A 24,821-nucleotide genomic window follows, 5' to 3' on the forward strand; every position below is an offset into this window, starting at 1 on the left:
ATAAAAAAACAGGGCAAGGGATTCAAATATATTAAGAGCTTTATGAAGTGAAATTTCTATTCAATGGGCTCTATGCACAGCTCCACTACTTCCTGAATTTAAGGCAGCTCCTTTGTTTCCTGTCTTTCATTACTGGACGAACTGATTAATCCAGGTGTGTCTGGCCAGTTACTTAGGTCATACACACCTGGATTAATCAGTGCATCCAATCATGAAAGACAGGAAACAAAGGAGCTGCCTTAAATTCAGGAAGTAGTGGAGCTGTGCATAGAGCCTATTAGGTTTAATTAAAATGATATGTCTTACTAGGTCAAATTACATTCATAATTTAGGAATTTAACATATTTTTGAATTAATTTAAGTTAGAATTACCGTTTTCTACACAATCTGAATTAGATTTCAAGAAAAACTAAACAATTCAGCCATAATAATGAGAGCAAATTGTTTTGAAAAAAACATTTAGCAGAAGAAAACTGGGATCCTATCTCTATACCACTGAAGCAATGGCCTTATTTATTTTTAAATAATTAGTAAAACAGGATTTGTAAAGGGGAAACAAATGAAATAGTCCCAAATGACCTATCAGTAACCATGTTCTGTTCCACCGCATATCATCATTAGAATTTATTTAAGTATTATGTCTTCAGTACAGGGGCCAGAACATGATCTACAGGGGCACTGGCCCCTGTCTAGAACCGCCCCTGAGAGTATCAATACTCTGACTCAAGTACTGATATTTAGTAGCCTACTTCTCCCACCACTGAAGGAGGTTTAGGTCGATGCGCCTGGTGTATTTTCAGAAACTTTGTTGGTTGGCGCTGAAAGCCTCCTTTGAGCCTGACAGCAGTGTCCCTCTGACAGCTCCGCCCCTCTGTGCGCGTCTGCCCTCCTCTCTGCGCGGCTGTCACTTCAGGGAAACGCTCACTGGAGGTCGCAGCACATTTCTAGTGTTAAGCTCAGCTAAAGCCCACAGGCTGTCCTCTCTTCTCCAAGGGTCAGACATGGCGGAGACTGGAGGCGCAAGTGCATACGGAGTTGCTCTCGCTGGAGGAGGTTTTGACTTCTACAAGTTTGTCCGACAGCCGCAAACCATCGTGCGGCTCCTCAGCTGGGTGAGTTAGTGCGCTGGTTGGAGTAGCTTAGGTTTCAAGTGAGTCAGGTGGTCTGATAGAGCAAGAATAGGCTACTACAGTAGGTTTTATTAAAAACAGACTCTATAAACTTAAAGTTGTTGCGTCTCCAGCAGGTGTCGTGTTTCCTGCAGCTGTTTGGTGACAGATAAACACTGAGGCCAAAAGAAGCAAAAATGTCCAATAAACTGGCCTTAACTTTACAGTGTTAATATGTTATGCAATGTTAGTTTGAATACCATGAAGTCATGTTCAGTTGGTAGTTTTTCTACAATGATCACATGGTCTGCTTTTGTCTTTTTATCAGGAATTCCTTAAAATCTTAGCAAGATAGTTTCTATCTGTGCATGCAGGGCCTGATTCAGGAGATTAGGGCCTCCTGGGCTAGAGCCAAACTTGGTGCCCAGCCCATACAGGTTATATTAGATTAAGTATTTCGGTATGCATCATGTTCCAGGTTTTCATTTGTTGTTAGAAAACATTTTAAACACCAAACAGAAAAGGCTGGTATTAGGATGTAAACTATCAGTAAAATTTATTTTTTTTTAAAGGAGGCGTGCAGCATGTGGTTAAAGCTTGCTGCTCCGTGTCACATAAGGGTTAGGTTAGAGCAGAGGCTGACGTCCCTGTTGTCAAACAGTTGTGTGTTGGCCCTAGATATATGACCGTGAAGGTTTCACTTTCTCTGTTCTTGATTTGCGTCCTGGTGGAATAAAATCTTCACATTTTCTGAGATATTCCTGAGGAGCAAAGTCCTCCTGGTGACTGAGATTAGACAAAGTACTTCTTTCAAAGCAGATAAAGGGGAATATTCCTTCCATTAGATGAGAGCTGCCTGCCCCTGGGATTGTTATTCATTTGCTTTGGAAAAACTGATTGTGTATTGGTGAGCGTGTGTGTGTGTGTGTATGTGTGTGTGTGTGTGTGTGTGTGTGTGTGTGTGTGTGTGTGTGTGTGTGTTTGTGTGTGAAAGAGAGAGAGAAGAGGAGTGTGTTGCTGGTAAATAGGGGCTCTGAACAGGCAGGTAAGGTGATACCTCTCCCCACCAGCTGACCCCTTTCTGTTACTCTTGGTCAGCTACTGATCTCCCCCTAAATGTGGTGCATCACTGCTGTAGCTGTGTAAAAACCTATCTGAAATTCATTTAATTCAGATCAGAGTCTATATCTGGGGTTTGAAATCTTATTTTAAACTTGTATGTTCTGCAATCATACCTCCAGGTCCCATGACGGGTCTCATTTATTCTGGGATTAAGGGAAAGTAGGCAGAAGGTCAGTCTTTGTACATGACATGCAAAGATGCCTTACCTTGTATAGATTTGTCTCAATCAAATCCAAAGTTTATTGACATTGATGAAACACTGACAGCATTTGTTTCCTATAAATTTTCTTACAGTTGATTTTAACATTAGGCAATGTACTTTACTAAAGGAAGTAAAGAAAATACTTACTGCAGGCATTTTCAGTCTAAATACTGCAGCGTTTTTCAACTTGCTTCTTTATATCCAAATCCAAAAATCCACTCTTGACCCTTTAATTAAAAAAATAGAAATCATATTGAGCTGCATGTATTTCTTTCAGGCATTTTTTGATTATTTCTGACAAAATTTAGCTCCTGGTATTTATTGTTTTGTTGCATCGTTCTTAATTATGTTAGCCATGGCAGCAAGTAGCATGGGCCACAATTTGCACTTCTATTTTTTTTAGCAAACAACATTTATTTTTGACACATTTTGAAAACTGTATTGTAGGTTTCTAGCTTGCTGAAATAATAACCCCTTATTTTTACAATTACGTTTTAAACAACATACAAACCTTGTAGCAGCAGCCGACCATGTAAAATGTAACTCCGGTCAGCTGAGAGCAGAACCTAAGGGTATAATTTGCACTGTGTCACCAATAACATATGGGGGAAATGTTGAGAAACTCATTGAGTCTTTATTTTAGCTGCACCATTCAGTGTGTAGAGTCAGAACAAGCCAACACAACTTGGATCATTCCTGATTGCATCAATTTTTCAGGCTGGTGGTGTTGGAGATGATCTTTTTGCATTATCACAAACATCAAATTCAATAAAAAATACTTTCTAAACCCAAAGGGAAATGAAATGTAATAACTCAAATTATAGGAGTTTCTTCCCCGGTTTTTGTAGAAGCTGTTGACAGGAAACTCTCCAGCAGCTGTCTGTCTTTCAGCAAATCTAGAGAAGCCTCTGACTAAAGATGCTGTAGTGGTACGACAGTCTGATAGTTGACCAAATTGTTTTCATTTTATGAAGTGCACATAGCAAAAGGAAGACTACCTGTTTGTCAGGTAGTCTTTCATCCCAGTGATAAGGGAGACCTGCAGTGAAGCAAATGCTAAAAAAGTTTCCCTAATACTGTATTAAACTACTGTTTAAATGTTAGCGCTCTGTGAAGCTGTATCGTTTTCAACCATATGTGGCTCTCATTTTAATAATTTTACCTAAGATTCGAAGTAAGGAAATTTCTAATCTTAAACAAATGACTGCTGCATCAGTATGGGGGAAAAAAAAAAAAAAAAAAATATATATATATATATATATATATGAAAGAAAAAAAACAAAACAAATGATAACCCAGTCAGTATTATTTGTAAGTTTCAAAAAGGTGCAAACCTGTTTAGCTGGAATATTTTAAGATTAGAAAAGCTGCAAGGATATAATTAAAGAGGAAGGCGTTCTAAAGAAGCTGCGGCCCCAAGCTGCTGGGAAATTTCCCATATATTTAGTCTCTTTCCTCTCATGAACCGTGGACTTCTACCTAAACCTTTATTTTAGCTCCATGTACATTCTCTTCTCCTCTGCATGTTTCTGTTTGGTGTTGTCACACCAACAGGGCTACAACCCTTTGCACAAGTTCAACAGCCCCCTCTTCTGCTTTCCCCCTCAGCTCTCTTTATGAGTGTTGTGGAGGGAGCTGGTGGCATCTCAGGAATCACATGGCAGGCAGCTGCACTCAGAACAAGGTCACATGGTGAGAGCAAGTAATCAGAGCGCAGAGCAGGCCACCACAGCCACGAGGCAATCAGAGAAGCCACCTATTTATTTTGTTGTATCATTTATGGATTTATGATGCAGGTCAATCTTGTTCATTTCTTATCAAACTGTGGCGACCAAATAAAAGTTGCCTTCATAGCCCTGCCTCCAACTGGGCTGTCAACTCTCACCCATTGGGAGTGAGACTCACCCATCTCAGTGTTTTCACACACTCTCGCTCCATATTCCCAATTTCTCACACTGAAAAATGACAGACATTAAAACTCAACTCAGTCTAGTTGAATAATCTCCAGTTGGAATTTAGGAGTAATTAAACCAACACAAATATTTTAATTCTTAAAGCTTTCAGGTTTGCCTCTCAAACCTATAGAAGCTCCACAAAAAGAAAAAGAACCTTTGCATTTTATTTTTCAAAAGATCAGCCACGAAAGAAAAGACCAACCACATACAGAGAGGATGTGCAGAACAACTCAGTTATCCCGGATTAATAGAGGAGAAACCATAGAGATGTTCTTCTTATATTATTACTTATCATATTCATTTATCTTTATTGTGGTACATTGAATATGTTTAAAATTGTAATTTCCATCACATTTTCCTAATCAAACATCCAGAGATGTGCTGTCTTGTGTCATGGTGAGTTTTTATTTAATCTACAGCCTCCTAGAAGGTCTGAATTGTTTAGCTGTTTTGTCAATTGAAAAAAAACAACAACAACTAATTAGATAATAACTTTTTTTTTAATCCTTAGACTATTTCCAAATATTCATACACAGTGTAGTTTGCATAGGTTTTGATTGCACTGGTTCCTGCCTCAGTGCCAGTAATCCCGTAATAGCTTATTAGTTCCCCATTGTTTCATTTACTTGAACTGCAGAGAGTAATTAATGAACAAAGTTGTGAAATTCTTAGTTTAAAGTATATTTAAGATGCAAGTATTTTAGTAGCGCACATTCTGGTTTACTTTAATTCTCTAAAAATCACCAGAATGTAGAAAATAATGTATATTGTGAGAAAAATGTTCAACATAACTACAGCCCACATTTTGTTAATCGGTAACATTTATTTTAAAAATTCCACATTTTGCCACTTATTTCAGTTAATTTCTCTGAAAAACGGCAACTTATTGCTGTGCCTGTCCTCATCTATCCCTGACAGGGTTGCCTGTCTATCAAACTATTTCAAAATCTCACCCCAAGGTTTGGTGAAAAGTTGGCAGTCCTGCTCCAATGAGACAAAAAGTTAATTCACCAACTTTAGAAGAAAAGAAGTTGAATTTTTCACTTTTTCTTTTTTGAGATTTTCTTTTGAATGGTTCCATTAGGTAAACCAAAGGCCTGTCTGAAGGCTAAAGAAATGTATAAATGTTTATCTTTACTTTAAAACTGTCACTCAGTTGTTGTATACGAACTGTACCTAATGTTCTTTCCCTTATGTCCTTGTAGATTTTTGCCCTGGTTGTGTTTGCCTGCATCACCACAGAGGGGTACGTCAACTCTTTCACCAGCGCTGATGTCAAATGCGTCTTCAACCAAAGCAACTCTGCATGTCAGTATGCTGTGGGTATCGGGGTGATCGCCTTCCTGGCCTGCATAGCCTTCCTCCTGCTGGATGTTTACGTGCCCTTCATGAGCAACGCCCAGGAGAGGAAGTACACCGTCATGGCAGACCTTGGATTCTCAGGTAATCAGTGAACTCATTTACAACTGTGGACCTGGGCTTATTTTAGGACTGACTTTAAAACTATTGATCAAGTGTAAATATAGAAAAAAAATACAGTAGACATATTTGATTTTTAAATCCACGTGGAACCTAATTCTGGTGTCTTTTTAACTGATAGTTGTAGATGTAGATTTTGCACCATTGAACCAGCCAGCTCCAGATCAGCATTACTGATCCAGCAGCATTTTCACAAAGTGCTGTAAATTGACCTGCAAAATAATTGAACAAATCTCAAATTAAGTTTATATGTTGTTCAAATCTTACAACTGTTGTATGTTGCCTCATTAAGGGTTTTAGGTCTTGGATGACTAAGAATAAACATGCCTTATCTTTATCTTGCATATTTTTTATTACAGATTAGATTTCCTGTCCCTTGCTGATGGTAGGTTAGGATGATGAGTAACTTTAAGATAGACTGAACATGCATACATATTTCAGTTGGATTTCTGCACATCATTAAATTAAAATGTCCGCAGAGTTTTGCAGTTTGTTGGTTTTATCCAAGTCTTTCTGGTGTAAAAAGTAGTAATTTGCCATGAGCCATTAAGTACTGATATGTAAATCATACCCACCTTTAGGGACTTGCTCTGACATGCCTGTTTTTAGGAAATGTTAAATAAGAGTACACCAACAGGGTGTAGATCTAAGCAGTTTGGGTTTGATAAGAGATGATAAGTAGTGAATGTCAAAAAGTTTGAACGGGGATCGGAAAGAGAATCCATTTAAATAGAGGGTAATATAAAATCTCCAATAAATAATGCGTAAGTGAATAAAATTGAGGTACATATTCAGGAATTAGTTGTATTTTTTTCATCTCTATAATTCATCAAAATAACATGCAAAAAGTACATGGACCTAAAGTCACTAACCAGTTGTTTGTGTTTCTGTAGTAGTGACTGTAATATTAATGATTGATGAATATGAAAATATGACTCTTCACACATATTTCATCGACATCATGCCGCTGGCTGTTAGCCTGAATGTAATAATGTCTTAATCACTGCATAACTTTGTACTGACTGAGCTACAGGGAGGGGTGGGTGGATGACCCTACAGAATCTGATGAAATAAACTGTTATCAGCTGCACACTACACACTTCACAATCGGCCATTCTTCAAGCGAACAACGAAGTGTTAGTTGGGACAGAAACAACAGGCTGTGCTCAGTTGAGCAATAGCTGCACTTTTAATTGTTGTTTCTGTGCAGCGGTCGGCTATGTTTTCAGTTTATCTCAGTTTGCAGCTGAGTTTGTAATTTAGAAAGTTATTGACCATTTTTGCACCCCCCGCTGTGTTTTCCAGGGGTGTGGACTTTCCTGTGGTTTGTGTGTTTCTGCGTGCTGGCCAGCCAGTGGGCTCGCACTCATGATGTCAGGGCGATCCCAGAGGACGCAGCGCGTGCCACCATTGCCTTCTCGTTCTTCTCCATCGCCACATGGGTGAGCACAAAGGCCGCTATGTAGTTCTCTTGACAGTTCCTCAGGCTTTAAGCATGAGTTAGCAAAAACATCTTGCCATGTGTATGATGACTGAGAGAGGAGGAAAACACTGCAGATATTGGTGTAAACAATTATCAAATTACTGAAAATATGCTTTCATTTTCCTAGGATTATAAAACAAGCTATGCCTTCACATTAGGATTTCTATCACTATGCTTGGATAGCATACGTTCTTTGGCTCTTTGTCATGGATATTCACTATTTAGTCATTTCTGTTTTCTTTAATAAAAATGTAATATAAGAAGATTTGAAATTTGATTATTTCATATATATTTTGTCTAGCTGTGACCGGTTATAATTTATAATGGAAGCAATTAGAATAAACTATTAAAAGGTTTGCATCTGTATCAATTTTAGCCTCTTTTATTGGTAGCATGCCCAGCCATTGTAAAACAGCAGTTTCCATTTGTGAAGCCGTATAACCAACTCCAGCTTTTTCTGAAACAGAGGTTGAAAGCTCAGACTACTATGCTACATTTGGTCTTCATGTTATCTGACGAAAGCCTTGCTCTCTCTCATTGCCTGTATGAGCCACATATCTGTCTTGCCATACTTTTAACAGCACATATTCTTCAGCAGTAACATCTTCTTTACTATTGGTTGTTCTTTAGTGACTGGATACCATTTACAGTTTATGTGTTCACTGACTGGAAAGAAATTATAATAACAATGTTGGTAGTTTTAAATTAATCCCTCACTTTGGCTCTTTTTATAACAATTCGCTCAGGAAAAAGCTCCAGTTCTTGTATAAAAGTGTGTTTTTGTGATTAAATCATAAAATGCAATCAGTTGTTTTCTCCTATTCGACATCGCTGTTCACTTCTCTCCCAACAGTGAGTGTGAGGTCTAGCTGCTCTGCTGGTGCTGCTTTATGACCTCACTGCTCGCTCCTGTGGAGGATAACAATGGTGCTAAACTTCCTCTGTTTGTAGAAAAATCAAATGTGTAAAGCAGGTGGAGTCCAGCCTGCCTCTGGATATGTTTTTTTTTTTTTGTTCTTATCTAGCCTGTTTGGCAACAACAACTCCATATTTCAGGTCCTCAAAAATCCTCAACTCATCGAGAAAACGTGACATTACTATTGGCAATGATTTCTGATTTGACTCAGTCTTTCAGTCTTTCAGATTAGGGCTGAGACAACTAATCAGATTAATCGATTATTGTAATGATTGTCAACTAATTTAGAATCCATGAAGCGTTAACTGAAGTATAGAGACTCTAAAACATGCCTTCAGCTGACAGTGTAACCAACAGAGCAGTAATTATACCAAAATTGTAAAAAAAAAAAAAAAAATGTTTAAACATTTTGGATTTAAGATTTAAAAAAATTGTTTCTTCTGTCAATATGCTCTATCCTGAACTCCTTAAGTGGAAATGTTTTATTTTCACCTGGTTTCATTTAGTAAAAAAACTTCTTAAAGGAACCTTTGGCTATCCAGTTATTAATTGATTAATTGAAAAAATAATCAACAGATTAATTGATTTGAAAAAATAATCGTTAGATGCAGCCCTAATTCGGGTAGTTAAAACTCTTCAAAATGGATGAATATGAATATGATATGTGCTGTGAACTTTTCTTTCCTTGCTGCGAATAGCTCAGGGCCTGTAGAAGGCCTGGGGTTAAATACTGCTTCCAGCTTTAGACACTTTTGGAAAAGTCTCCCTCTGAATAGCAAATAGACGGGTTTGAAATAATAACACAGATCTTTGTCCTTGGAGTCATGTCAAAAGTGCAGACAGGTAAGCAAGTAAATACTTTGATCACTTTGATCTCTATATGGAATCATGTTGGCCTAAAAGTGAGGATGCTAAGGATGTGTAATTTTCTGCATAATTAATGCAATATAGCACAGAAGCATTAAAAAATCTTATGTAAAACATAGTTTTGAGAGTAAATGTTTTTTTGTGATTTAAAGCTACAGTGTGTAATAATTACAGGGATATACAGTCAGAAATGATTATTTATCATCGTCTACGAGCTCAGCCTCTTAACCTTAATATTTGCGTTGCCTTAGAATTCGTTATTTATAATTACATAGGAGCGGGTCTCGCAGCCATGGAGGCAGACATCTTTGCGTTACGGCAGCGCAGAGCCAACAAACTAGCGATTGCGAGATCGCCCATTACGCTCGAAAGTAACTACCATTTATTATCTTAAGTCTACATGAAATCTATACCCTACACAGACTAATGAAATACTATCTGTAAAATTATCTATGTAAACAAACCTCATCACTTGAGAAGGTAGGTGATGCGGACGTCGTGGAAGACATTTTGTCCCGTAACGCTCGTCGTACTGTTGGGGGGGGGAAGCGGTGGGGGGGGGGGATGTTCATGTTGCTGCGGTCTGCAGTCTGGATGTTAGATGTCGCTGAAAATTACACACTTAAGCTTTAAATTCTTTTCAAATACTTTTTTTTTTTTTTCAAAAAATTTTTTATTTTTTCTAAATTCCTGCTTTTCAGGTTAAGCTTAACGAACTGCATTCTTTACAAGTTGTGTTTTACAGATGAAATGCTCCTTTCTCCAAGTCTATAAACACTGTTGACACTCAGATTAACCAATCAAAATGTTAGTCCCTGTACATCAAGGAGAATTTTGAAGAAATTAGTTATGACAAAAAACTTTAGAAGAATGAAATAAAAATACCCTTAGGGTTTTTTTTTTCAGAAGTGCATTTTTCTTTTTTCTTTTTTTTCTTCTGAAATTTCTATTAACTAAAAGTGTTCTTTGCTTGCGTCAGCAATGGAACAAATTTTACACCACAGTGTTGTTATTTCTCTTTATTTATCAAACTTACATGTATTGCTGGTCAGATTGACCTTGTTCAGAGGAAAGTTTCAGAAAAAAGTTGTCCTGCTTCCTAAAGTTTTCCTTAGCTTTGCGAAATGTAATGACTGCAAACAGAGCAGGTTACAGTACACAGACTGTAACCTGCTCTGCAGCATCCAACACACTCCGTCTCACAGGTGGCAAACGTGATCTAAATGTGATCTTTTTCCCCATAAGGTACTCACATCAGACTTTTTCACTCCAATCTGAGCAGCCCAATTTCAATCAGTTAAATACAGAGTCTACTTCTGTGCAGACTTGCTGAAATTTTGCAGGGGATGTAATGACAAACTAGCTACAACAGCGCACATGTGGTTGTCATAGCAATAACAGCTTTCCTTTTCCGTCCGAGGGAAGAGGCCGTCCCATTGTTGTTTATACCCTCCCCCTACAATCCAGGCGCCCTCCACAGCTGTGAGTGTGACTTCATTGGGAGTGACACTTGATAGTTATGGGTTAGTGCTTAGGGGGCATTTTGGGATTCAGCCAGACTGATAGGCAGCATCCTGCTCCAGAGCGGAGGGAAGGTTGCGTTCAAGAGCAGGCTTAACAGCTGATTAATGAACAACAACCTCATGAAATCAAGTGCTTTTTAACACACATTTAATGCAGTTCAATGAATACATGTATGAAGTTTAACAATGCATATTTGACCAGTTATTTTATTAATTTTACAGGGGAGGTTTAGCCTCCCTGGTAATCAAAGAAAAATCTGCACATCTTTGAACAGTGCGCTGCTTTGTAATGTCTACAGTCACTTTGGTGCCCTGAACTGGGTCTAATAGCAGTCAAATTTAATTGCAGTTTAAAGCGCAACACACAAAAAATTAAAGAAAGAAAAAAAATCTAAATTGAGCATAAGTGTTCTGCTGTATGAACGTCGCCCCAGTTTGAACTTAATTCAACATAATAGGGGAATTAAATATTTCATAAAAAGGCAAGTTAAAAAATAGGCCAGATAATTGCAAAGCTTGCAAACTAACAGGGTTTTGTTTCTTTTTTGTGGCTCACATAAAACCACACACAAACAGAAGACATGAGAAGATTAGTTTTGACATTAACAATCCATTGATCAGGAGATTTTTTTGGTACCTGAGAGAATTGGACTAAATGATGATATACTTGTCTGGGCTGTTGGACATCTAAGACAGTAAGACCTGCTGGTTCGTCCAGAATGATGACATGAAAGTGTCAGCTTCCAGCTCACAGGGTTTTTTTAAGACCAGTGCCAGATCTTATATTGGACTGTCAAATGGAAGGGGGGTGTTGCTCTTTAAAGTGGCTCTTCATCTAACTCTTTATCTTGGATTTCTCACCCAATTATATTTAAATAAAAAGCTAAACACCTTTTTTTTTTTTCTCTTCTCCGGCAGGGAATCCTAACCTACTTTGCCCTGGGCCGCTTCCGTAGGGGTGTCGATGAAATCAGCATTCCTACCTACACAGAGGCGCCCTCGGATCTCCACACCCCCTACCCCCCCACCTACGCTCCTACCTCCTACAACCCCACCACATATACCCCCACCACCTACACCTACCCCAGCAACATTCCAGAAGCGCAGAAGCAGCCCCCATTCACCTCAAACCTCCCGCCGCAGGGAGACACCAGTTACCTGCCGCCCAAATACTGACACAGCAGGCGGAGTTCTCGTGGATGATGCAGCGATCCAGATCATCTGCAAGCCAACAGCCTATAGCTGCAATGCACAGACATGGAGCTCTATCATATTGATGTGGTTTTACATTCAATTTAACACACTGTTCAAAGTGTCTGGGAGGATCTGAACCAACGCGTTGGAAACAAGGAGCAGAACTGTTTACGTCAACAGATCTAAGATCAGATCTGAAGACACTGAAGAGGCTTGAGCAATGTGACCTTTGTGCAAAAGCAACGTTTACCTCCGCTGGGCTGAGCGTGTGAGGGAAAGGTAGGGTAGCAGTGAATCCTGAAGAGAAACAATTGGTGTGGAAAAGGCCAACATGTTTTCTCCTCGTTATAAAGACAATATGGTTATGTGCCAACTTATTTTGTTTTTTGTGGATCCTTTTTCTTTAAATTACTCAAAAAGCTTTAGTGATATCATATACCAAATGGGTGATAAGGTTTGTAGAGAAAATGTTTAATTATTTTTCATAATCATGGATTCTGTATAAGACAAATACTGCGAGAAGTCATTATGTGTTTGTCAAAATGAATTAAAGCCTTGAAGATGGAGCATTTCCACCGGTCTGACCATACATATGAGTTGGTTACAAAAAAGGTTTACATGTATTAAACTGACCTTTAAACTTGCAGCTAACTTTCTGATAGAGAGGGAGGAGCTCTGAGATAACGCAGCACTTATTTAACTGGTCCGTCCACTGAGCGCTTTCTTCCCCCACAGCCAGACGCCATCTTTCCTTGGTTTAACACTGACATTTTCAGTTTACAATGGTACAGTTACAGCTCTCTGAGTGTGAATCTCTCTGGTTTTCTTAAGAAAGACTTGTAGAACATGTGTTTGGTGTCTGGTGGTGAACAGGTTTGTCAGCTCTGTCTGCGGCAGATCAGGCAACGCTAGATCAGTTTTGGTTTGTTGTGTAAGCTGAAGTCTAACCTAAGAATAGCGTGTGGTAATTTTCTCAAGTCATCTGTGCAAACACATGTAGATCTGTAGATAGATGTTTGTACTTTTCATGCAAAATTCAAATGTAATCGGAACAAAATACTGTAGACTATATTGCAACTTCATTTTGGCATTTAAGACAAAAGACACAGGAAGGATTATCTATAAAATAAAATTAGCTACAGCACCCTGCAAACGTTTTCATCTCTCAGGTTAAAATACCCCAGTTTTTAGTCATAACGTAAGATTTAAAAGAAAAATTACTTTTTACATTTACTGTAAAAACAAAGTAATGTTATTTACTAAGGAAGACGTGAACAGTCGTATCTGTTCCTCTTTCAGATGGCAGCCTTTCATTAGGAAAATAACTGGTAGCAGCAAAAATGTGTACTTTCTGCTGAACTGGAAAGATCATAACTTTGAAACTGGTTTAGGAACCAAAGTAGAGTGAGTTGAAAATGTGGTTGTATTCTATGGTAATGAGGTTAAACAGCTGTGCATTACAGTTGCATTTCATGTCACATCCTGAAAGTGTTTCCATGAAGTTGAACTGTGACATTTAAAGCAGCTTTTGATTACTCATTTTGAACGACCACCCCTGAATGTGCATGAATCATGTTGGCCTAAAAGTGATGATGCTGAGGGTTTGTAATTTTCTGCATAATTAAAGCAAATGGTTCTGTGATCTCAGAAATATATGAATGTTGTGCATCTTGTGTGATTCATGGTTTAAAATAAAAAAATGTATTGAGGATTTAGCAGTAATGTTTGTTTCCTCTGTTAAATGTTTAACCTCTAAACACACAGCACACAGGTGAATAAATCGATTGATGGGATTCATTTGCTTTTACTGGTAATAAAATGCATGGTTGTAACTAGTAGGGAATTACATCAAGGTTTTATTTGATATTTCCTTAAGAGCTGCAGAAATGTTACAAACTATTCCTGCAGTTTAAAATCATTTTAGTCAGATGCCAAACACAGTATGTCATGTTTGCAAATGCTGATTCTTCAGTGGCACATGTGCTATAGTTCTCTTAAGACAAATTGCCAGGTTTGTCTTATCTGACACCATTTTAAAGCATTAATTAAAATCTTCACTCATACTTTAGGAAATACTTCTAGACAAGTCCTTAAAGGAATAGTACACCCAAAACATGATTAGCCTTCATTTTCTACTCACCCCCATGCTGAACAACACTCTGGAGTACTTTTTTGATATCTCAAATGCATCTGGAGATCTGGGAGGCTTCTTGCTGTCTGCTGACATTCAAATAATGGAGGTCTATGGTGCCCGAGACAGGTCCATAAAAGTCCACAAAAAACGTGTCAATATTCCTCCATACTGCTCGTCCAATGTATTCCAAGTGTCCTGAGTGGGTAGCATCCAGAATTTACTCGAAACGAAGACATTTAGAATGTTTTTAGAGCATAAACAGTAGTGTATAGGATTTCCTGAAAGCGCGCGCCTGCGCGTTCACGACGCTACGGAAGCCGGCCGACCAAACCAGATGAAAGTGCGCATTCAGCGTCTGCTCTGCCGATAATGCAAGCGTAGAAGAAATGTGCTGTTTACCTGTGCAAAGAAAGAAACAACGAAAGAAAAATGTCTGAGGACTTCAGTGTTGAGGAAGAGCATGAGTTCTTCGCCGAGCTGAATGCGCACTTTCATCTGGTTTGGTCTGCCGCGGTTTCCGTAGACTCGTGAACGCGCTTTTAGGAAATCCTATACACTACTGTTTACGCTCCAAAAACATTCTAAATGACTTCGGTTCGAGTAAATTCTGGATGCTACCCACTCAGGACACTTGGAATACATTGGACGAGCAGTATGGAGGAATATTGACACGTTTTTTGTGGACTTTTATGGACCTCCATTATTTGAATGTCAGCAGACAGCAAGAAGCCTCCCAGATCTCCAGATGCATTTGAGATATCAAAAAAGTACTCCAGAGTGTTGTTCAGCATGGGGGTGAGTAGAAAATGAAGGCTAATCATGTTTTGGGTGTACTATTCCTTTAAATGGAAACCACAAAATAAAACTAAAATGCAAAAGAATGTTACTTTTCAATGCTTCATACCCACCCCTCTTTTAATTGTATTTTAAATTATAAATTCCAAACATGACAGCATGTATTTTATAGGACAGGGCTTCAAATGCAGAAACTATGAGGCAGATCTCTACAGCTTAAAGGCAATTGGACAAAAAAAAAAGTCTGGAAATCAACATTTTTGCAGACATACAAAGTACTCCAAACAAGTTCCAACCTACATTAGACTGCTCAGTCAGCATCTCCCTGCAGTAATGGCTCTTCAAGATTTAAGCAGATTATTCTATTTACTTTGCTGTGGTGGAGAGGTGAAAATAAAAGTAAAACATCCAAGAGTTTTCTACTGTCAGAGATGCCTAAAGACGTAACAGAACAAGTTAGTTCTTTTATTATACTGACCTGAAACAAAATGAACAATGTCAAAACTAAACACAAAGGTATCCGTATTACCACTTCTAAAACAGTAAGTTGGTAATATTTTTTACATTTAAAGCAATTAATAAGTGCTCCGTGTCTTTCAAGTATACATTTTATATTACATCCACATCCCTGTAAAAATTCATAGCAAAAACTAAAGCAAACATCACACATAAAACAGCTAGATGCTACCTACACACAATATGTGAAAACAAATGTTTCAAACTGATTATCAAGTCTTGTTTTTCCTCGTTAGAGTTGCAGAGAGGAGAAGAGTTTCCGGGGAACGTTTGAGCCAGCGTGTTTTGCCATCAGGACGTGTTGTGGAGTTTCATTCCTGAAAGAGGAACTGTTCTCTTTGTCAGCCACCAGACCTCCATAACACTTTCTGCAAACCGCCTGGTACTTATCCGCACCTCCGATTACCTCTACCTGTAGAGGAAACAAAAATCCAGTGGAGTTTGATGATTCAATTTAATAGCTATGCACCAAAACTATGCAAAAATCATTCAAATGTTGGCTAGTAGATGAACATTAGGGTTTCTTTAAATCATGTTCATCATGATTTGACAGCTCCACACAAATATATGTATAGTTATTTTTTATTTATTTTTTTATGCTTGACGCCAGAACAGCCATAGAAATCTACCCTGTTGGAATAATTATGCATAAGATACTTAATATTTGTTCTTATGATGTATAATGTGTGACAAATTATTGTTCCAGAGAGGTGTTGCACAAGCAGTATAGGTCAACCCTCAGGAAGTATTGCTCAAGCTTAACGAAACCAGGAGGTTCTCGGACCATTTGACCACAAGACATTTAAATGCAAATTGACCTGTTCACTGAGGCTGCAAATTGAATTGTATTTCTTGTTTCCTATTCCTTTAGCGCCGCGGTTCTCAAAGTGTGTGGCGCGACCCACTGGTGGGGAATTGAGACGTGACAGGTGGGGCGCGCCAAGTTCCGGTGTGTGTGTGTGTGTGTGTGTGACTATAACGTGTGAGAGCAAACTGTCCTTATAGCTGTATGTTGCCGCTTTTTAGACTAATCAAACCCACAAAGTAATCATTACTAGCCTACATGCAGTCTAATTAAAAGAACATTAGATATGAGAAAAATTTCACCTGGAACTGAAGTGCCAAAATGATGATTGACGTGACGTCGGCATATTATTTGTAACGGAATAAACTTTCGCGCCCCAGTGTTGCCAACTCAGCGACTTTGTCGCCATATTTCAGACCCCTCCAGCGACTCTTTTTCAAAAAAGCGACTAGCGACAAATCTAGCGACTTTTGGAGAACATAGTCCGTCAGCGCTCCGCTCCGCTCCAGACCGCCTGCACAAAGCAAAGCCTACAGCCGCCGCTGTCCCCTCCGCTCCGCTCTGAGTTCCTTGGAGATCGTAGAGGGCATGCGCCAGATGAACCAGGGTTTCCGCGGATCATTAAAAATAATTACAATTCATAATTCTTTTTTTAATCAAGCCCTTAATTGGCACTAAAATTAATTAAATATGTTTATCGTTGCATTTATGATTCTTTAATAAAAATGCTTCTAAAAACAATTTCGTCAGATATATTATATCGCTATTAATTTGCGTGGAACTGTTTATAAAGCCGTATGTTCGGAAAGGAAGCTCGAGGCGGAGAAAAAGCTAGAGAATATATATACGTATATATATGTGTGTGTGTGTGTTTTTACATACATACAGGAGTCATGGAACTGTGCTTACAGCTCCATATTTCATGTACACTAATAACTTGTGTACATGGTTCTTGTTGATGGCATTAAAATCATTTCAAATAGCATTAAAATAGCATTAAATTAGAGTCACTCATTCCTGTATGAACCCTGTGAGTGCTTAATTTAATATGACATATTAAAAAAATCCCACCATCATCCAGCATATGTTCAGTTTCTGCCCAAATATATATATATATATATATATATATATATATATATATATATATATATATTTTTTTTTTGTAGATTTTTGTAACAGAGATAAGGATAATTCAAAACTGCTTTTTTTTTTTTAATGAACTTGTTCTCTACAACTCAGCATCTCTTTTCATTCATGTAATAAGAAGTTTCTTTTGAATGGATTTGATTAAACTTTAAGTCCCTCGGTATAAAATAAATATTTTAATGGAGATGAGAAATCTGCTTCCTGGTTGGTGAATAACCAATAGTTTGGATCCAATCATTTAAATAAACGGTGTTATTCTTTTTATTTATTTTTTAGATATTTATAAGAATTGTGCTATAATTTCTAGTCACCGATCTGTTGCTACTATATTTTAATTTGACGAACCGGAATTTGTCGAGGTTCTTTTTCCTGTTTGGTGCGATTGCAATTGCGGATCTTGACCTGGCCGGACCGGAGCGGAGCAAAAAATAGCTCGGCTCCGTAATTTGTCGGTGACGGACGGAGAAGACATACGTGGACGGAGACGTGCGGAGGAGTAGCGGTGGATGTGGAACAGCGCTCATTGATTTCCATGAAAGACAAGCGCTCCGCACGACGTACGTCAGCGGGGCGGAGCGGAGCGGAGCGCTGACGGAGTATGTGGAATCTGGGGGTTACGGGAAAGCACGTATCGTTCCTTTTCTTGTCCTGCTGCCGTGGGGCGCCTCCTCCCTCCCAACCCCGTTCTCCCCCGCTATCGCAGGAGTCCCTCTCAGCGCTGCAGTCAGAGACACAGCATGTTTACCCTCAGCGTCCAGACTGCAAATGAAGCGCACATGCGCCGGGATTGACGGCGCAGGTTGATCATAAATAACTGAATTTGAAATATTTTATCTTAAATAAATAACGGCGTTTGATTCACACAGCCACATGTTCATGTTTCTAGTTTGGAGTGGAGAGGGAGTATCCACTCATCGGGCAGAGAGCTGTGTGCATTCTTCTTCCCTTTGCCACATCATATCTCTGTGAGATGGGCTTTTCAGCTGCTGCTTCACTGAAAACAAAGCATGACTTGAGAGTGGCAGTATCAAGCCTGCAACCCCGTTTTGAGAAACTGTGCAATGCAAAACAGGCCCATTGCAGCCACTAATGCAGGGATAAATAGACCTCTTGCCTGTTGGATTTCACTTATTTTCTTTTATTAACAGATTGCAGAGTGGCACATTAATTTTTTCTATCTTTGAGCTTGATACAAATTTTGACACAGCTGCATTTTTATTTTCTTTATTTTTGAGCTTGCTGTTATTTGATGTAGATAGTTTGTATTTAGATACTACTTGTTACTTCAATAAAATTGGAACATTTTAAGATTGTTTCATATTTCATTACCATTATGTTGGGGCGATGGGGACAGGCGGGGCTTGAAAATTCCCCCTTGTCCAAAGTGGGGAATGACAGAAAAAGTTTGAGAACCACTGCTTTAGCGCAACCTCAGCTTGTGTAACTGTATGAGCTCCCTGACCTCCTTCTCTGCTCCTATCCTCTTGGTGTAGGCAGCTTCTTTGAAACACTGCATGCAGACGGCGTGGAGCTTCACCACGCTCTCTGCCAGAGGAACCAGGTTCAGGATGTCTCCGAAAGGCTGAAAGAAGAACAGACATGTTCAAGTTTACATTTTAGAAATAATTCCTGATGTGAACGCAGAACTTCTGACTATAACTACTACCATTGTGATTGTTAACATTTCTGTCAATACCTATATGTGGTCTATGAGTTTATTTCAAACAGAAAATAATCCTTCCTCAATGGTTGTGTAGTCACATCAAATTCATGCACTTCTACAGGTTAAACATTAAAAGTCTCCCTTTCTCAGAGTGTTTCATTCTTGGATGAAGCTATTATCAGAGCTACTTTACTGGGAAATCCTTTGTTCAATTTTGCATTCCTATTGAAAGTTCTCCAACCCAGTGCTAGGGCTGAATGAAATAATTGATTTGCAATAATATCGCGATATGATAAACAAGATTATCTAACCGCAAAGGTCACATGCTGTGGGGGGTGTCTCGCTCTCAGAAGGGCATAGAGGAAGAATCAGTACTAGGTTACAGGTTACTGTGCATAACCTGTTGAACACTGGCCCTTAGGCTGGGCAAAAACTGACAACCAAGGGTCTGGTACCGAAGAGGAGCAGTACGTCACTTGTATGGAATTATTTTGGGTTAAAAAAATAAAAATAAAAAAAAGACGATGCTGCGCTACGTCAGGTGTTGTGCAATTAATTCATTGCTACTGTTGCTACCTCACGAGGTAACACGACAAACCTTTATCAAGACTTTTAAAAAAACATTGCAAAACCATGTATGACAGTTGCATGACTAGCAGGGTGTCTAGTCAGTTGTATTCTATTCTATTCAAGTCAATGAACAAAATTCGAAATTGCACACTGAAATAACGAAGTTTATAGCGAAATATATAATGCCATTTAAGTATAGTGACCAAGCCTGGGTTTACGGCTTTGGTTAGCACGATGGATAAGCAATATTTAATCTCTTCATGCACATATTTCAGCCAGGTTACCATAGCCGAGCTATAAAAACAAAAATGTAGAAACAGAGTTGCAGCAGCGCTAAAAACTGGAGTTTCTTGCAACATTCACTGGTTTGTGGTCAAGTCGTACAGCGGACTGAGTGAATATATATTTTACATACCGGTAATTTAAAAAGTGTATATACACTTGTTTATTTTTGTGTTTATTTGAAAGTTTGATTTACCTATAAAAATTTCAACTGGTTGAAAGAAGTCTTTTGTTCTCCATACTTTTTGGGAGACTCTTTAGTAAGCATGATATTGAGTGACTGTTGATCAGTCAATGTTATTTTAGCATTTTATTTTATTTATTTATTGACTGTCCTGTTAAAATCTGGCAGATTTAAAAGAGTGCAGTCCTATATTTATATATCATGCCTCATAAAACATAAAAAGATGTTAATGAGGTACGACCACAAATTCGTTTTCTTTGGCAGCCTACTGGTTAAGGCAAAGAGCTTGGAATTCTGAGGTTGTGAGTTCGGGCCCCACTCCCATAGTCTGCCACTCTGCGTCTCTGAGCAAGACCCTTAACCCCTGAATGCTCCCTGGGCGCCGCACAATGGCAGCCCACTGCTCCCCAAGGGGATGGATTAAATGCAGAGATAAATTTCTCCAATGTGAGATCAGTAAGGTTCAATTATTAATCATTATCGTAGTAAGCTGTGCTTTAAATAAATCTAAGGATTATTTGTTTAAGATGACTTGATAAATATGAAACTGAAAAAAAAAAAGAAAAATTAGCTCTGATGTGATCTGACCCTCTTACGTAAATAAAAACAGAAAACAGGCCAGGAAAACAGGGATACTGAAAAGCAGAGGAAGTAACGTTACATAGCACCAGAGGAATGTTGACTTAATTACATAAAATCACAAAAATCAAGGCTATTGTGTGTAGAAAATGAGCGCACTGAAACACTGGCTGTTCCTGCTGATTGTTTGGGTTTTCCTTGGATAATGTGTTCATTGTGTTGAAGGTCTTATGACATCTTTTCCTCACAGTGCTGCTCAGTATGAGACACCCACCTTCCTCTGGAAGGTTCCATCCAAGGCAGCTACAATGACCGTCTTCCCTAAATTGGCCATCTCCTCACAAAACTCCACCGTGTCAGGAAACTAGATGGAGGAGACAGATCAGATTAGTTACAGAGAGTTTGCCTCATATATGAGAAATGTCAATCATAAAGGTGACAAATGTAACTGTGAGAAACAATAAGCCAAATATTGCTGTCCATTGAAAGGTCTCAAGGCTCAGTGGTGCGATATTCAGTTGCATTTTCCTTCCCAGATTAAACTATTGCTGTTAACCGTCTATGCTGTTTGGTTTTCTTGCTATAAAAAGTACATCTGTGTCAGTGCTACGGTATTCTTTTTTCCCAAGTCAGCCATCTTTCAAAAGGTTTTGGCGATTTGAACAAAGGAGCAAAATAGGTAATTTGCGCACAAACTTACAAACTGTCCTTCATCGATTCCGATGACGCAGGCTTGCAGCGCTGCAGCTCTAACATCTCCCAGACAGGTGGCCGGCACAGCCTCCATGGTGTTTCTAAAACAACAGATGCAAAGAAAAATGTAGTGAACTAAGGGATATTTTGACATTAATGTACTGGGGGATTGTAATGTTTCCTTTTTAACCTGATAATATTGAGATGTTCATGCAGTCCAGGGGTTATTTGGTGCGGATTGTTTGCTATTCATTCATTCTGTTTACTTTGCCAGTTTTAAATACAGATGCAGCAACGAGATCGGCAGAAATTTACATTTTATTTTATTTTTTTCAACCAACCATCAGCATGTCCTTTTATTAATTTCATCTAGGGCTGCAACTAACGTTTATTTTGCAAATTGATTAATCTGTCGATTATTTTTTTGATTAATAATTTGATAGCAAAAGGTTCCTTAAGGAAGATATTTTACTAAATTTAACCAGGTGAAACTAGAAATTTTGCACTTGAGGTCTGGATAGAGCATATTGACAAGCGAAAGCATTTTTTTTTTCAATCTTAAATGCAAAATGTTTATATATATTCTAACAGTTTTGGTATAATTAAATGGGTTGCTCTGACAGCTAAAGGCAGTCTAACCTGCAATTAAGATTTAATCCATTACTAAATTATTTGATGATCATTTCATTGATCAATTAATCACGATTAATCTGATTAATTTTTGAAGCCCTAATCGTTCTTCAACAGGTAAAGTTTAGGGATATATTCATGCATAAAAGTTACAGTCCTTTAATTTTTTTGTTGATTTCAAGACTTATACCTCTAACAAAGTACGTCAAGGAAATCTAAATATTGGTATTGACCAGAGATGGTCTAATTAGTCACTGGATTTGGTTTGCTTCATAAAGTGGGTTACACTATGGTATACTTTTTAAAAATATTTATGTTATCTAAAAATAAGCATATTTATTCATAACTTCAAAAGGTACTCAGTAACTACAGTAACATCCACCAGAGGTCAGCTTAGACCCATTTCCTGCCAAACTATTTTCATAGGCAGCCAGTGATTTCTGAATGTTAAACTACAAAGACTGATGCTTTCATCTCAGCCTTTTTAAAATAATATTCAACACCCTTTTTACTAGATGTGACAAAAAGTACTGGGCGTGAGTTGAAGCATGGATAGCCTCCAGTATTGAATTAGAATTATGAAGCTTACTTGTCATGTGTGGCAACACCAGAGTCAGAATACCGGATGTCTTTGGCATATTTAACCAGCAGACATTTGTACTGGGCCACCTGAAAACGGCGAACTCTCCTCATCAGCTCAGTGCTGCAAAATAATGATCAAAATAAACAAGCAATAATCTTACTGAGCTCATATTTTACACATAGCAATCCCATTCTATTACTACCAGGGAATCTCACTCACATGATCATGCAACACAAGCAATCTGCAAAGGACAGTGGATCTACTGTAATAGATATAGAAGTGTACTGTGTCTAGATATGGATATTTATAAACCGAGTTGAATTTGGACTAAATTGTCTTGAGATTTCATTGGTTGTGGTTCATTGTGTGAAGCATGTAACTTAACTAAACTTTAAAACAAACTAATGACCCTAAAAACAGGAAAAACACTTATTTGGCATAAAATTGAAACAAGCAACAACTGTGTGCTTCACAAAAGAATGATGTAAAAGTATCAGAGTTGGACAAACAATGCAGAATTGGCGGGATATGAGGTATCATCTCCGAAATGGCAGCTCTGACCATGTTTAAGCTTCACATTGAACACCAATAATGGCTAAAACTGATAGAATACATCAATTAAAGCAATTTAAAGCAGTTACAGGTAAAAACTAGGGAAGAATAACTCACCTTTTGCCTGAAAACATCGGCCCAAATATTATCTAAAAACAAGAAAATGTGAAAAGTTTACTTACAAATAGGAAGTCGTGTTTACCTTTTAAATTTACAGTGAGTTTTATACCCTGTTTATGATGAAATTTACGGTTTTATCCAGAGGCTACCGACCTGAATCTGTCCCCGGGATCTCCTCGGTGAGTTCTGCAGCTTTATCGGACAAACCGGCGAATCTAAGAAGTCCATTTTGATTTAAAAGCACGCTTTATAATAAATTACAATAAATACAAAATAAAATATGGGTATAACTCTTCCTGTTGTTTCTAACAAGAGCTGAATGGAGTGGAAACTTTGAATGCTGCGCGCTAACTCATTTCACGGATATATCCTGTAAATTGACCAATAGCCGTAACCCCACGTGACACTAGCGGCCAATCAGCTTTGCTGCCGCTTACCACGAATCGACCTGCTCGCGCCACTGATGTGACCAATCAGTGCACAGACCGCCTTAGCCTCTATTATTCTTCTTGTTCTTGTTGTTGTTGTTGTTCTTCTTTTTTTTATGGCGATTGGCAAGCAACTTATTGATGTGCATTACCGCCATCTACTGGAATGGAGTTTCTTCGCCTCTGTTTTTTTTTTTTTTTTTTTTTTTTTTTTACAAAACAGAGCTAACGCTTGGTGTTAAAATGAGAACTACTGAACAATGCCTATAAAATCCCTTAGTAAAAAGTAGTTTATTCAAGTATACTAAAAGTGCACTAATTTAATACTTAAAATCAGGCAGTGCATTTATAGTTTACTTATTTTTAAAACTATAGTATCAAGTACACTTGATACTATAGTATCAAGTGTACTTGACTATACTAATGTTTACTTTATTGTTTACTAAAGTATACTTTAAGTATACTATAAGCAACATTTACACTTAAAGTGTGATCATCCATATTTTAATAATCCAAACTTTTATAGGGAATTTATTCAACCAGCACATAATTTATGGGTTGTCTATAAAAGGATTTAAAAGAAAAAAGTAACACAATGAGTAGTATGTCTCTTAATAAACAGGATGTAGAGATGTAAAGAACTGTGAAAATATGGCGGTTGAATCGTTTTGTATAATGAAATAACTTTATATAAATTTATAATTTTAATTTTAAATTATATTAATTTTAAAAATTAGTCCAAACAACATGATAGACTATTCTTGTTTAAAAATTGAAAAAATGTATAAACAGACATTAACAAGATACATAATAGTGACACAAAAGTTGTTGACTAACTGAGAATTACAGTAACATTTTGCAGTTTATACAGATATGCTAATCTTTTGTTTCAGTATTCCTAGGGTTTCCATTAGACCTATGCCTGAGCTTAGCACAAAAGCTGCAGTTCAATCAAACAACAAATATTTTGGACTAAGATAAGATAGACTTTATTGATCTCAAAGGGAAGAAATTCACTTGACGCATCGGCTCAATATTTAAAGAAGTTAAGAACTCTAATCTCTGATTGTTTTAGTGAAAAGCTATTATATTTTAGAAGACAATCCGAACCAGTGATCTTATTGAGTTGTTTAAAAAGGGCCATAAAAAATACAACATGAACAAACAGAATACTTAGTCAAAGCCGGTTAACAGAACAAATCGAAGCAACAACAGATACGCTGTTTAGAGCTAATGGGAAGATGGGTGGACCTTAATACATGGGATACAAATACAGAAAGAAAAAAACGCA

At 37.9% G+C, this 24,821-nt stretch overlaps 2 protein-coding genes across 3 annotated transcripts; one reads left to right on the plus strand and one right to left on the minus strand.

Annotated features, from left to right (window-relative positions):
- Positions 1-754: 754 nt before the first annotated feature.
- On the plus strand, positions 755-13,566 carry syngr2b (synaptogyrin 2b). Its single transcript, XM_038284735.1, has 4 exons — positions 755-1,112; positions 5,594-5,831; positions 7,173-7,309; positions 11,575-13,566. Exons 1-4 carry the CDS (start codon positions 780-782, stop codon positions 11,830-11,832), a joined length of 966 nt encoding a protein of 321 aa, XP_038140663.1. The 5' UTR covers positions 755-779; the 3' UTR covers positions 11,833-13,566.
- Positions 13,567-14,867: 1,301 nt separating this feature from the next.
- tk1 (thymidine kinase 1, soluble) lies at positions 14,868-23,466 on the minus strand. 2 transcript variants are annotated; one of them, XM_038284776.1, is made up of 7 exons: positions 23,256-23,459; positions 23,100-23,131; positions 22,437-22,550; positions 21,225-21,318; positions 20,799-20,888; positions 18,709-18,828; positions 14,868-15,707 (listed from the first exon to the last, which is right to left on the minus strand). In XM_038284776.1, the coding sequence occupies exons 1-7, from the start codon at positions 23,328-23,330 to the stop codon at positions 15,528-15,530; spliced, it is 705 nt and encodes a 234-aa protein (XP_038140704.1). In that variant the 5' UTR covers positions 23,331-23,459; the 3' UTR covers positions 14,868-15,527. The 2 variants fall into 2 exon arrangements, with proteins under 2 accessions (XP_038140704.1, XP_038140705.1); XM_038284777.1 differs by lacking the exon at positions 14,868-15,707 and adding an exon at positions 16,148-16,169 and having other exon boundaries at positions 18,674-18,828; positions 23,256-23,466.
- Positions 23,467-24,821: the final 1,355 nt, after the last annotated feature.

This window comes from Cyprinodon tularosa, unplaced genomic scaffold (genome assembly GCF_016077235.1).
Source record: "Cyprinodon tularosa strain WSP-4 unplaced genomic scaffold, ASM1607723v1 ctg201, whole genome shotgun sequence".
NCBI classification, from domain to species: Eukaryota; Metazoa; Chordata; class Actinopteri; order Cyprinodontiformes; family Cyprinodontidae; genus Cyprinodon; species Cyprinodon tularosa.

What these genes read in the sequence shown, in the direction of transcription:
- syngr2b (XM_038284735.1), top strand. Translation starts at nt 780, where the DNA reads ATGCGCCTGGTGTATTTTCAGAAACTTTGTTGGTTGGCGCTGAAAGCC. An exon ending in GGCAGACCTTGGATTCTCAG is followed by an intron (nt 5,832 to 7,172) that starts GTAATCAGTGAA and finishes TGTGTTTTCCAG; the next exon opens with GGGTGTGGACTTTCCTGTGG. An exon ending in TCTTCTCCATCGCCACATGG is followed by an intron (nt 7,310 to 11,574) that starts GTGAGCACAAAG and finishes CTTCTCCGGCAG; the next exon opens with GGAATCCTAACCTACTTTGC.
- tk1 (XM_038284776.1), bottom strand. Translation starts at nt 23,330, where the DNA reads ATGGACTTCTTAGATTCGCCGGTTTGTCCGATAAAGCTGCAGAACTCA. An exon ending in CCGATGTTTTCAGGCAAAAG is followed by an intron (nt 22,551 to 23,099) that starts GTGAGTTATTCT and finishes ATTATTTTGCAG; the next exon opens with CACTGAGCTGATGAGGAGAG. An exon ending in GGTGTTGCCACACATGACAA is followed by an intron (nt 21,319 to 22,436) that starts GTAAGCTTCATA and finishes CTGTTGTTTTAG; the next exon opens with AAACACCATGGAGGCTGTGC.